The 15,336-nt window shown below is 32.0% G+C and overlaps 1 protein-coding gene across 1 annotated transcript in view; it reads right to left on the bottom strand.

The window, feature by feature from the left end:
- Positions 1 to 8,435: 8,435 nt before the first annotated feature.
- LOC123661361 (transcription factor sem-2-like) overlaps positions 8,436 to 15,336 on the bottom strand; it is a 78,371-nt gene continuing 71,470 nt past the window's right edge. Inside the window, exon 2 of the mRNA XM_045596330.1 lies at positions 8,436 to 9,146. Within this exon, the coding sequence (XP_045452286.1) occupies positions 8,436 to 9,146 (711 nt within the window). The remainder of the gene's footprint in view (positions 9,147 to 15,336) is intronic.

Raw genomic sequence — 15,336 nt, 5'->3', positions numbered from 1 at the left:
CTTCTCCTACATGGGGAAAGAGACCTATGCCCAGAAGTGGGATATTACAGGCTTAAGCATAGCGTAGTCAATTTAATGCATGCCCATTTGAATACATTTTTATTAGATATTCTTATAATTGAAAAAGGTATTATGGTGGTATCAATCAGACACTATGAATCGAGTGAAAGCCAGAAATATTTACTTCAAATAAAACAGAATGCGAGTTAAGTAGCAATAATTGTGTTTGCAGGCAAACGAAGAAAAACCGACTTCAATTATATCGACAAGTAATACAACGTAGATAGACGAAAAAATAGTCAAGTAAATACGCATTATCAAAGATAACTCCAAAAGTTGTAATCATATCTCGATGAAATTTGTATGTGACGACATGATAAACATCGGCTTTCGATTAAATTAAAAATCATTAAAATCGATACACCCAGTAAAAAGCTATATTTTCGAGATTTCCCCTTCGATTTCTCTGGGATCCCATCATCAGATCCTGGTTTTCTTATCATGGTACCAAACTAGGGATATCTCGATTTCAACAAAAAAAAAATTATCAAAATCGGTTCATATACGACGGAGTTATCCCCGGACATATATATATATATATATATATATATATATATATATATATATATATATATATATATATATATATATATATATATATATATACGCGGTCGAATTAACCTCCTCCTTTTTTTGAAGTCGGTTAAAAAGCGTCTTGTTTCAATGATTTCAATGAAGATCAACATTGATAGCTTATGATCCCGGGTTAAGCCACGGATCTTTTTATCCGGTGAAATGGGTTCCCGGGGATGACAAAAATTTTTATCTTTACGACTGAACTTTTAGCAAAACGAAGGGATGGGACCTCTACCCGATATCTCACTCATCTTAATATGATTTAGAATTCTCCAGTACGTTTTGTTTTTATAATAATTGTATCAGCACTTAGATATTTTTATTCGACTTTCAAAAAAGGAGTAGGTTCTCAATTCAATAGTATTTTTTTTTTGTGTTACTTCAGAACTTTTGACTGGGTGGACCGATTTCAATATTTTTTTTTTTATCGAAAGATTGTGTGTGTCATGTGATCCCATTTAATTTTAATTGAGATCTAACAAGTACTTTTCGAGTTGCATCTAATAATGCGTATTTACTTGACTACTTTTTCGTCAACTTGCGTTGTATAATAATTTTTTACTGCGTTTACCGGTTTTGATGATTCTTACTTTAATCGAAAGCTAATGCTTGTCATGTAGTTTGATTAAAATTTGATCGTGATTTACTACTTTGTGAGTAATCTTAGATAACTGGTATTTACTTGACTTTTTTTTCGTCTACTTACGTTGTATTACATGTCGATGTAATTAGAGTCGGTTTTTTTTTGCGTTTACGAGCAAACACAATTGCTCAAGATAATCTTTTATATTTTTAGTTTAGGTATATAGTCATAAATCTTAATATGATACTATTTACCTAACTGAATTTTTCATAGATCTTGTTTTCAATTAAAAGTAACAAACTCCTCCACCTTATTGAAGTTTATCCTTAAGATTTAATTTCCATATAAGGCCCCGGTATAAAAAAAAATACGAGAAGTAAAATGTACTAAGAGAATGGCCTCGTTACATATTTGTTAACGCCATCTATCGGAACCCAATAGCGTTTCAATAGTTGGCGTATTTGATTCGTTTAATTACCATTTGATGTTGTATTAATATTTTTCTTAGACTTGTAAGCCTTTTTTGTGCCTATTAAGATAGTCGATCTGAAGGAGTAAGCTCCAGTCATGCGTCGGAGCTGACTGACACACAGCCTTTTTTTCATTTTATTTTTTTTACATTCTAGTATTGTTTACTGTTAGTTTTCTAAATACACAACTTCAGTTGATCAGGTCATGGATTTTCGGTCATCACCAATCATCAATATACTCAACGACTTTTAACTGCAACAATTATTATTTAAAAAAGTCCACGCGCGCTCCCGAATCTTGTCTGCTGGTACAAATGGAAACCTGTCTGGCGCAGTCAGTGGACTCTAAGCTTGTCTAGCTGTTGCACTTATTAGTTTATTTTGTATTTGCCAGTTATATTACTTATGCTATGACTCTCAGCATTATTTTACTCTTTTGCAAAAATATATCTCAATGATCCTATCATATTTCCATTTCAAACATACAAACGAACTATACTACGTTATATTTGTATATTTATTATATGTAATCCATTATATTGTACTAGCCTTTACCCGGGGCTACGCTCGCATTAATTTTTTTTACATAAAAATTATCCTAAGATGTTACTTCTGATACCTCCAAAAATATTTGTACAAAGTTTCATTATGATCGGTTCAGTAGTTTTCTAGTGAAAGTGTAACAAACAAACTTACATTCATATTTAAAATATAAGTACGGAGACATTCATCACAGTATTATTGCTTGTAAGTTAATATAACGCTATTCTTTATACAATGCCCAATACACTTTTACTGTGTATTGTATCCTAAGGAAGAGATCGCTCCTATAGCGGTCAGGCCGGCTTAGTGTAATTTGTTTGTGCGAAAAAATATTTTTGTAGTACAGGAGTATTTAATAAAAAGTATATTATTAGGTACTTATATCATTCATATAGAAATAAATCTTGTATTTTTATAATCTACATTCAACTAATTGTAATTACGGTATGTTAGCTTCTAGAAATTGTATTCAATTATATTATTATTTCGTAATTAGAATGATTTATTGTTTGAATCTTATTAAATAAAATACTTCCTTATTGCTCTTCAAGAATGCGTTTAAATTAAATTGAAATAATTAAACAACGTGATCGTAGTTAAAATTGTGTATATTGTAATTAATAAAGGAATAGGGAAAAGGTGAATAAAAATCGAGTGATTGTTTTTTTTAAAAACTTGATGATTTATTTTTACCGTATAATAATATATATCCATTATTGAAACAAAGTACGATACAAAATGTACACGTTTGCCTTAAATCCAAAACTACGCTAGTATTATTTGTTACTTCATACTTAACAATTTATAAATCTACGTACAGTATATGCAGTTATAGATGTACCTTAAAATTAACGAGACAATAATTTATACAACAGACGAGGGTATCATCAGAACTACAAAATCCTCGCTTGATTAACTTAAAAAATACAAATAAAAATAATCCTAATAGCTATTGTTGAATAATAGATTTGTATAAAATAAAACCCCAATAGTGGGTAGTTATTATTTTTTCACATTTCTGAGAACCGTGCGTATCACTTAAATCAATGTTCTACAATATGTACAACTTTTTAGAACCGATTAAGTTGGTAACACGAAAGCGTCGCCACTATTTGGTAAGCCGAAAACCGTAACTGTTTAGCGCTAAAAAGAGAGATCCATCGGTAACAGTGTCTAACAACTTTAACATTTTTTGGTATCAATTGAAAAAAAAAAATAATAAAAAAAATCAGGTATCAATTACGAAAAAGGCCACATGTCCTGGAACAATCGAGAAACTTCTCGAACCGGCGAGAACATTGAATCTGATATCAAAAGTTGCCCAAGAACTTCATAGACTAGAATGCTTCGGAACACACGGTCTGTGTGATTGACAAAGAGACTTCTAAAAAAAACATAGGTGGCCTTAAGTAGCTTATTAACAAGGTATTTACAATGTCCAATGGTAAAAGAACAAAATGATACAAAAAACGACAGTGTAACTTCAGTCCCATTAAAAATTTAAAGCCTTGCAAGTTAGCTTCAAGAGTTCGATATTGTTTGGCATGTTACGTACGCTAATACGAGTTATAAGCACACATTTTAAGTATACATTCGCTGCTACTAAATATATAATCTTATCTTAAATTGATAGAATTTAATGGACCATTTTTTTAATAATTTTTTTTTGTTCCTTAAAAATTTGATCAAAAACCTACATAGCAATAACAATTTTCTCAAAAAAAAAATACAAAATGAAAGATAATATTTAGACGTTTATATCCTAAGAAAAATATACACAGATAAGACAGATCAAAATAATACGGACATTTTACAAAGAAAAATATATATATATATACAATACAATTTGTTTTTAGTTTTTTTTAATTTTTTTTTTTTTAGTTTTATGTTACGTAGAAGAAATTCTCGTCAAAATTATCACACTTACATGCGTAACTTGATTCGTAATTATGTATAATATTACGATTAATACCTATAATAATTCTTATTTTAGTTCCTTGACTCAGATTGTGCGAAGTTTTCGTTTGTTTCATAATTATCAAATAACTATTTATGACACGGCTAACGTCAACAATTTTATTTCATTATAATTATAATATATGCATCCACTACAGTTTTGAAGTTGACATAGAATACATACAGGTATAATTATGGTTACTGTTTAAAATTTATAATTCTATAGACACCAATTAATATATCAGTTATTACTACAATATTAATATGGATTAATTACTATTGATTGATACAATGAAATGATTCGTTGTGTCTCAGTTTAAGATGGAAATTATTTTTAACACAAGAAAAATTCTTACAATACAAGACCCTTATCAAATAAATCAACAACAGTAATACATACATATGATACAGATATATAATTACGATCAATTTAATTTTCATTTTTTTCAACCAACATAACGAGAATATTTTTAACGTTTTCAGTTCTGTGAATGTATCACTAACATTATCAAATTGAAACGTTTTCAAATGTATTATGAATATAATTTTAGTCTACACACAATGCGTTATAAAGTTCAATCTACTTGTATGACAAGCGACTTTGTAAGCATAGACTCATAGTTCCTATCACGAATTCTCTAAACGGTATTGAATTAAGAGATCACATCTCATTTTTAAAGCATAGATCATTGAACAAACTTAGGTTCGTCTGTTGTTCGAAATTTTAGTGTCAAGTTTGGAGAACTCTTGATAGCAACTGAAGAATCGACTTGAGTCGTCTGATTCTAAGATTTATCGATTTAAATTTAGAATCAAACGTCTCAAGTACTTGGAGAAGTACACAACAAGATTTTTTTTTCGTTAATTTAAATTACATGTATATCCTACAACAACTAACTACGTCTTCTATGATATTCATTTTCTTTGAGACGCGTATATAATATACCCTCTAATTTTTTTTCACAGTATCGCTTTATTTTGACTTTTACATTATTAAAAACATTTCAATACTTATATATTTACATATCTTTATAAAATACCTCGATAGATTTCCAAGAAGGCTACGAAAGAAGCTTAAACACTTAAGCAAATAATTCGAAACATTTTTAGAAAAGATTATATCAAGGGATTAAAAGGACGACTATATTTTGTTTTTTACAAAAAGGCTCTCATTTTACAATATCAATTTCAAACAGAACATCTTAACCCTGATAATTCCAATTATTGAAAAACCACAACAAGAAGCGCTACATATCTGTACAACAATAAATTCGATGTTGTTTTACGAATACTCTCGGGGGTTATGCTAATTATTTCTCCGTAAGTACAATATCAATATCCGATGATTTAAATTGACAGCGAAGACAAAGATGAGACCAATTATTCTAATAAGTTTTCCAAAATGAGCGACGAAGAGCGACAAACGCGAATTCGACAAATACATCCCATACAAATTGTAGGTATAAAAGTGTTCGTTGGTAAGACAACTCTCGTCAAATAGAATTGTCGCTCATTTAAAACAACATATTCTATACGTGATCCTTAATAATTCAATGTTATTTTCACTAATGAAGGAAATTTAAATCTAATTTGAGCGTTTGTATTACTATCAGTATTGCTTTTTCATTATTATGCGCGATTTGATACATTCCAAACAGACCATGAAATTCTAAGGAGAAAGCATCGATACAAAAATCGTACATCTTGAAGTGATCGAAATGATATAATTATTGGATGATCGAGGTATTTGTAATAAAAGTTTTAAAATATTTTATTAACAAATACTTCTTTCATTTTAGTGCTAGATAATTTATAACCTTTCGTGAGTACGTGTACTTGTTGCCAAGTCAATTGTCACAGCGACTATCAGATCTTTAGAAATTTAAATTTAAAAACCATAAAAATTTGAAATTGTAAGCAACAATTAGACTTATTGTATCATTGAACGCAAGTAGCATCAAACCAGCAGTGAACGCGAAGCCTTAAAGAAATCAGAAACAAAAATGCATATCTGGCAACCGTATAGATTAACATTTTACAATTTTCTGTAACAGCGTCTAAAACACTACGCGCTTAATAAGATATATTGAGCATCACTAAAATATACATATTATTATGTTTTTTTTTTTCATGTTATTCATTAGGCACAAATTTATTTCTTCATTTTATACCATTAATACAAGTATAATACATACCGTCTACACACACAAGACAGTTACTTACAATGACATTACGACGATGTATACATAACGTGTATTTATGCATTTCTTTAAAAATAATTGGATTTCGTAGACACTCACTAATTATTATTACACGAAGTCAATTTTTACATAATATATTTATAAGAATATAATAATATAAGTAAAGCATTTTACTTTTTTTTCTATCGATCGGAGCAGAACGGATCCCTTACGAAATATATGTATATTAGGGACACAGAATATCTACAAATATTGTTCTCGTTATCTGAAACAGTATATTTTAGAAGATTTACAGTTATATCTTAAAGTGATTGAGGTAATATTCATTTCTGAAACTTTACCCCGCTAACTAAGTGACACCATTTTCAATAAATTGACAGTATTATTTATTTATTTATCATTTTTTTGCGAAAATTTTGTACAAATCGTGTTTAGTTAATGCTCTTCTATGGACATCGGGCGTAACTCGGAATCGATGTCAATATTTGTAACAATAAATTCGTAAAAAACTTTATCTAGCTCATTGAAAGTAATTTAGCGTTCGCTAGAACATTGCGAGGCAACGTCCCGATATCCACAGTTGAGCAATTTATCAAAAATATGTATGTATTGTTTTTTCCCCTCACTAAATTATGCCCAGTTCTAAAAATTAAAAAAGTTAGAGAAGCTAGCGCTGCTAAACCTAAACTATGCGATATCAGTCTCCACTAGATTCTTATAATTTAGAAAATTCATAAAGTAAATCACAGAGTTTAAACAGCAAAAAATGTCAAGGGAACCGAACTAGTGTTTTCTTCATACGAAAGTTTTATTATCATCACCGTCCCGCGAACTAATACATTTTTTTATTGATATGTATCTTTCTGTAGACTTTTTTTTTTGTTTATATATTGAAGCGTGAAGATGTAAAATCAAGGAAAGATGAAATTTGATGTGTCCCTTCGCATCGAAACTGGTGGTGCCGTATGTTTACAATAAATTTACCATAAAGTTCGTACCTTACCATTGAACGAAAATCTTACTTACAACAACCTAACATACACTATAGCAAGACGTATCAACTCGAAACACCTACACTATTCCCTTACCATTGTTTCATTGAATGGATTTGAAAAAAGTCACGCGCGACCAATAAAAGGGTAAAGAATGACAGAGGTTACACGCGTGGCTTGTTTCAAAAAATAGAGAAACTTCAGCAAGGGAATAAAACCTTCCGAAAAATCCTTACTCAAAGTTCCGCACTCCGAAATTCCTCAAATGACATATCGATTAGCTTCCAACAGTAAAATTATAAATGTCGAACTATTAACTATGTGTGCATCAAAGTATAAAGTGATCTTACGTACATTAAAAGAACGTAATGCGAATATAATTTTAACCTAGTCTTATTTTTCTATCAATCGAACGATACATATGCCACCTAAGAAGTTTAAACGTAAATAAAAGAATCGACGTTCTTATAATAATGTTGTTAAAAGAATTAAAATAGAAGACGAAGGTTGCGAACTTATTTTAGAAGCCAAGTCGAATAATGTACACATAGAATACGGACGCGACAACGCGGTGCAAACATGCTGCGAGTGACCTGACTGGACCGTAGCTTGCTAATCAGGCGACGGAGAGTAAGACGGATTATTTACTGAGATGCGTCTGAGACGTGCCGTTTGGAAATCACCCCGAATTTCATATTTAAAAAAATTAAGAAAAGCAATACCTTGAAAAAAGAACCAAGTCACAGCCTATGTTTTAAAACCCGACGCTACGCCGGGGAGCCGTTTCCGAATAGTTCGCATTCTAAACAAAAGATAAAAATGAGAAACCTGACGACGAACTCAGCCGTGCGGCTGTTCAACTTAGAAAACAAATTTCACCCTCAAATCTTATTAAATAACTTTGTACATTGAATCCAAATGTCGACACGTCAATTGGATGTAGGCACTCTCTAGGCGGGGCGGCGAGCGGTCGCCGCGTCGTCGGCCCCCGTGTGGCGGCTCGAAAATGAGATCAGTGGTACCGGCCAGCGGCCGTGGCGACCCGAGCACCGCTTTAAGACGACGTGAGGTACGATGAGAACGTGTGGTCGTCCCAATCACCCGCAACGCCGATTTCGCTTAACATGTCAGACACGTCCGGCGTGCATGAGAACTCGAAATGCGATCCGGAAGATGAGGATGCCGTCTCGAAAGACTCCATGTCCGTCAATGCATCTAGATCGACTTCACAGTCTGCTGGTAATGGTAGCAAATCTGTTATTGAATAGAGCTCCGTCAGGTCTGTCTGCTCGCGCCGCGTGTTATCATCGTAGAAACAGGCGGATTCAGGAGAGTCAGGCGCTCCCGCTGGGGAGGCAGGCAGTGGTGGAGGGGCGGGAGTTTCCATGGGAACACTTGGAACACCAGAAACTTGTCGCGTTCGTCTCCTCGATACACCTCTGTTGTTGTTACTGTCAGCCCGTTGTTTGCGTTTTTCTTTCGTTATTGCTCCACTCCTTTGTGCTGGTTTCGCCGTCTTCTTACGAGGTCTGTACTTGTAGTCGGGGTACTCACGCATATGTAGCTGCCTGAGCCTTTCCGCCTCATCAATAAAGGGTTGCCTCTCTTCATCATTCAAAGTTTTCCACACCCTGCCTAAGTTTTTAGATATTTCCGCATTGTGCATATCAGGCGTTTGTTCGCAAATTTTTCTGCGTTCGATCTGTGACCATACCATGAATGCATTCATTGGCCTCTTGATGTGGTTCGGGTTGTTCTTTTTCGTCTGCGGACAAAGAAATATCGTATTTAGTATAAATAAATAAAATTTAAATTTTACTATAAAAATAACTTAAAATGTCACTTTCTTGATTTAAGGTTCAAATAGGAAATCATTGTTATCGGTTAAATTATAGAGAACATGATTATTATTTCAGGCATGTCCAATATGCTGAGCTCTGGCAAAGAGCTGGCTATGTTGAATTAGTATGCATGACGTTGCACCATTAAGTCTGCGTCCTTACTATTAATGATATTGTTATCATAGGAATTATTACTATTATTACAAACAAGTATGAACGTAATCAATTCATTGGTTGGTGGGAGGAAAATTTTACAACCAACGCTATACGAATATGTAATTGACTGATAATTTGATTTCTGTATGTTTGGTTTACATTAGGCGTGACCCAATTTTAATCTATTTCGAATGATTTGTAGCGTGCGATAGAAAAAAAAAACAACACCGCTCTATGAGCGAATATCTGTTTTATTATTCAAATCTTACTTTCGCTAAACACGGCTTTAGTCCCACTGGTAACAGCGAGAGGAAAAAGTCTCACTCGAATTTATATTTTTTGCTCGTCTTATTTATATTCAGGACAAAAAAAGGGTTTGTCAGATGGCGACTAAATCAAGTTTGGTACGCCCACTCCGGCTTTCAAGGTGAACTGATGTAGATGGTTTTTTGTAGAACTTCTCGAACGTATTCAGGTTACCGATGCTAGTATTATTATCATTTATGCCACCTAAGCTAGCAATCTAAAATTGTAATGTTATGGTAAATACGTATCTATGCACAAGTAGCAATAAACAGGGAGTCAGTTTATTTAATTCAATATGTCGCTAGTGTAATGAGAAAAACAAATGTTCGTGCATAATGAAAATATGAATCAATAAAAAATCAAATGTAATTAACAGTTGAGCGATTGTACGTAAAGAGTAATTTTATTTTATTCAAAAAAGGAATTTTACTGATTTTATTCCTCTAATATTTAAACGGCTATAATTTTAACAAGGTATTCTATTTTTAAAATTTTCATTTTTCATGCTTCAAAACTTTTTTTTCTTCGTGTTAGAGTCTCATTTCTGGGTTTACTTTGTTAAATATCTTATTATGTATTCAGGGAGTGACTGACACTGGATTTGCAGACATAATTTAATTTTACGGCCCTCAAACTTTATGTCGCTTTAATTTATATTTTTAGAGGATTTTGTTCTATATTCATTAAACTTGTGCAATTTATTATAAATATTTTCTTAAGTTTATTACGTTCAAGTACGGAGTTTCGCCATACACTCAGTTCTTATCATCCGTAAAAGGAAAAAATTATTACGGAACCTAACCAAATAGCTAAAGCGTGCTCGTGACGCCTTTATACAGTCGAGCAACCTTCTATTTGGAGTAACGTCAATGCACACTCGTCGTTTGACTATGCCGGCAACACAAGGGCACCCACTTCGCTTCCTGAACATGACATATACATAACTCATGAATGGTTCTACTCGATCCGTTGCTAAGATTTTACCTTCTAATTTCATGTGATATTATTTACGATACCTTCCGATTTTGAATTAACTTATTTGTATAATGTTAAAAATATTGGTTTTATTGAGTTATTAATATGCTATCAAGAAAACTTTATATGTTTTAAAATAAATTAATTTCGATTTACACCAGTAAAGTCATCAATACATGCAATTCGATCGATCATGTGTTTAAAGTAAAAAAAAATCGTTTTAAATCTTAATCCGATGAGATACAGATCATTATCGTTAAAACTCTTGAAATCAATCTATAATTGAATCAGTAAAATAATTCTCATGTTTTATTAATAACATTTGCAAAACTAATTGTTTGTTTACCCATTGAAATGCCACACCCGACATTAAAAAATGAAGTTACGATACTCGAACTGAGTAACATATCTTATTTCCGTGTTTTAAGCACGTATTCGATTCCGGGGTTTTCGCAATTCGTATGGAGGTCGAGACGATAATGTTTTTAAAGATGATTAACAACATTATTCGATGTAACGAATTCCCTAACCCGTATCGAACCGGTTCTTAATAATGATTTAGATATATTTTGCATTAAATACGGCCTAAGGTTATTAATAATACGCAATTAATAACACATTAACGAACATAAGATTAATTTATACGAGAAACGGCTGATGCCCTTATGAGTTTTAGTATGGCTTATCGATAAGTAATATTGGAAGCGACAGCAGCTAATACTGAACTAAATATATCCGGAGTTTAACTGATATTTCTGATTTACTTGATTAATAAATAGTTTCAATATCTTAATATATAACGAAACACGAAACGTAGATAATTCACGCATACCCGAAAACAGAGGTCTGGGGTTTATAAAATAAACAGCAGATGACGATAAACAGAATAGCCACGCTAAATCTGACACTTTACGTTGAGGGCTCTAAGCCCTTAAGAGTTTTAGCGTATAATGCGAGGCAAGAGAAAATATTAATGAAGATGTTGACAATCCCGAGTCCTTTAGTACCGAACAAAAGCTTTGGAGGATAGCGATTAGGCCCGGCCTCATTGTAATAGGGCCTCAACAGATGAGACCTTTTGTGATGGCTGATAATGAGTTACAATAGTCGAAATGAAACTTTTTGGGGTCCCCTTGGATTCAAAAGCCGGAACGTGAAATAAATGGTCATTGTCGGACCCCATAATAGATTTATTTTTTTCTTTCACTAAATATCTCAAACAATCCAACGTTTTATTATAATAAAGATCAAATGAAATAATTAAATTGTATTATAGCATCCGACATACTAAAATAATCCTACATGCAGGTTAGTGTATCATAGGCTGTTAATAAATAATCATGTATTCCACTTTAAACAGTTTATAATCCGTACCCTAAATATGTCTTCAAATTATATCGAAATACTTTATTTTTTTTTAATTTTCAAATAAATAGAACTTACAAAATATTATATCAAATTCTCACTTCACTGATCATTTTATTAAGGCGGACCCTTATTACCGAAGCAATTTGATCGGGTTCGTTTGAGAATAAAGAATGGAATTTTTCAGACGACATCTTGCGCTTTATTGAGAAGAATTTCGACTTTCATAGAAATTACAATGTTAAATATTGCTTTTTGGTTCTTATCATATAAAATTGTATTAAATGTTTTTGTTATTTTAATTTAATGTAGCTTTTCGTTCTATATATTCGTTCACAAATTATTTACAAAGATACAACAAATAAAGCAACAGTCTGTTTTGGAGCAAAGCAAATTAAGAGTCGTAAAAGAAATGGCTCGAGTCGTCCTCTAAATAAGAATGGAACTACAACGAGATGTTGAATTGTTTTAAATTTAAATATCATCGTCTCCTTGGGGCACCGTCGACGCGATATATGTTAAATAAGGACTACAGAAAAGGCTGAGATAAAATTGTACCACAAAGAGAAAATAAATCGCGTAAAAGTCACGAATAAGCCTTGCTTTGCTGTCGCTTGTTTTTCCAACCTGTGGTTAAAATATTAAAACATTTTTAAAACTACAAATTTGAAAGATAAATAACAAATTACTTGGCACGAAACATACAACATTAAAATCTTTATTGAATACAAAATGCCGATGCAATTATTATTTGATTTAAATTCAATCGTATTCGAAGTGTTACGTCCATCCATTATGTTCCATAGTTCAGGGTTACTACACTTTCAATGTTCCTAATCATAGCAACACATTGTTGGCTTATGACAACTTTGACGTTCACTTCTAAGTTGTTTCTTAACATTTTCATCATTTATCCGTTATTATCCTTAATTGCTAATTTGATTTTGAATTGCAAATGAATATCGTAACAGGATAAAATTTATTCAAAGTAATAAACTACTTTACGTTATACGGAATAAAATTGTGGACTGTATCAAAATAAACAGAACGAAAAAGTTTCGGTGCATTCGCCAACTGCCAAGTTTTGAACTCTTGTTGGGAGGCAAAACACGCGTAGAGCGAAGTCAAGTGCATGCCGCTAGGGAAAGGGTCTTTTTTCCCTTCCTCTTTTAGTATATCAATCATTCGTTATTTTACCAAAAAGTTAGGTAAAGGTAATAAATATCACTTTACGTTGAAATGACGTTTATGAAAATATAAATTTACTCGTATTACTGCGTAGTAATAAAATAGACACTGAATAAAATTAGCACCAATATAAAACGTATGTGATGATAAAATATAATTATAAATTGTAAATTAAATTTTTAGAGTTTACCTTTGAAGCCACGGAGCGAAACATATAGGCCAAGGTTTGAAGCATTGTAATATGTTGAACATCACGTACCTACTCTCAATCGGAGGCGTTTTTTACTCGGTTTTAGCGATAAATCTTGAGCATTTTGGACGTAGGCACATTGAAATTCTAACGTGGTTCATTTTCAATGACGGATGCTGATTGAATACCTTACTTTTATCCAAGCGCGTAAGGGGCTATAATGTTTAATCTTTGTCGCTCGCTTTTTATAATTTTATCATTTATTCCAAATTTTCTTCAACAGATAAAATTATACTAGCTACAACAAACCGTAATTTAAAAAAATATTTGATTAAAAAAAAATTAAAATACGACGGAATTTATACAATAGAACCAGACATAATAATAAAGTTAATAGCAATTTTTTTGCAGAAATTAAGCTCGAAACTAAGAGTGGACGAAGCCAGCGCGGAACGTTTTCATGCATTATTTATCTACGAACACCTTGTACAGCGAATTTCGAGTCGATACCGTAACGAATTGACTACTAACTAATTTTTTTAATGTATTTTTAATAGACATCAAATTTTTTAATGTGTATCTAAAAGGATACTACAGAACGAACCGCAGACGTTGAATTACTTCTAATAAATTATTACTTACACATTATCGAGTTAGTAACACAAGCACAAAAACGACCACGAGTTATGGCGTTATATTGGAAAAATGTCCGTGCAATTCTCTACTTTATGTACGTGTAATAAAGTGTTAAATGGCGTACATAAAATTGATGTACAGCACGAATTTGTTTTAGTTCGTACAATGAAACAATAATAATCCCCGTCTATATATGGATACACCAAATTGGTAAACACATAAATGGTTAGCGACATACATTTTCATTTGACTAGTAATTCAATACGGCTTTGTTTTTGAACGTACTAAGTCCTTATTAACATACCATTTTAAGTTTACTTAATTAAAGCAAGCTTTTATGATATTTCTGACGTTTTTGTTTGCTTATTTCTCAATTTATTGGAGTTCATATAAGGCTACTGAAGGAATGACTTCGTTACGTTTTTTTTAACGCCATCTATCGGAACCCTATTAATTTTATACTATATTATTCGTTTATTTACCATTTGATATGGTATTAATCTTTCTCTTAGACTAGCTAGCCTTTTTTGTGCCTATTTAGACAGTCGATCTGAAGGAGTAAACTAGAGTCGGAGCTGATATACACACTATTTCAATACAATTGAACCATACAACACTATTATGCACTTAAAGTTTTTTCACAATATTGTACTGTTCAACTGCTTCTGACTTAATAGCGTGCAATGAATTTACATTAAAATAAATTATATTTTAAAAGTAATATATGTAAAACTGTATAAAAATAATAAAAGCCAACCGATCAAACAATAGCCCGATAGTTATTCACTGCATGTTATGAAGAACGTGGAAAGATAATCTACGTGTATAGTGAGCGTAGTTAAAATTCAAGGCATGCGTTTATGAATAGACGATTATGGCAAAAGGGGGTCGAAATTGACGTATCTTTAGAAAACGCCCGCGTTCATCGTGACTGTTGACACGTGTCGGCAAGTCAGGTCGAGATTTGTTGGTAATGCAACGTACAGACGTACTAAGCCGTTAAACCCATTTGCATATATGAAAAAATATATAACTTAAATATACGTTAATCGGTTAATTTTTCACCGTCGAACTTTAACTTTGGGTAAAATAATACAAACAGATATTAAACATATCAAAATAACTAATTAAAATTTAATTAAAATCAAATATCATAATCAAATCGAAAACAATACACTCCACATTAACCGCGACCACAAAATAACTATTAAAAAAATGGCCATTGAATCCTTTATCACTCATTACATAATTAAAATTATACAACTTTAGATTAATAATATAATCCCTTTCGTTAATAT

Source organism: Melitaea cinxia, chromosome 17 (assembly GCF_905220565.1).
Source record: "Melitaea cinxia chromosome 17, ilMelCinx1.1, whole genome shotgun sequence".
NCBI classification, from domain to species: domain Eukaryota; kingdom Metazoa; phylum Arthropoda; class Insecta; order Lepidoptera; family Nymphalidae; genus Melitaea; species Melitaea cinxia.
Note: the sequence above shows the minus strand (reverse complement) of the source record. Positions and strands in the feature narration are given on the sequence as shown.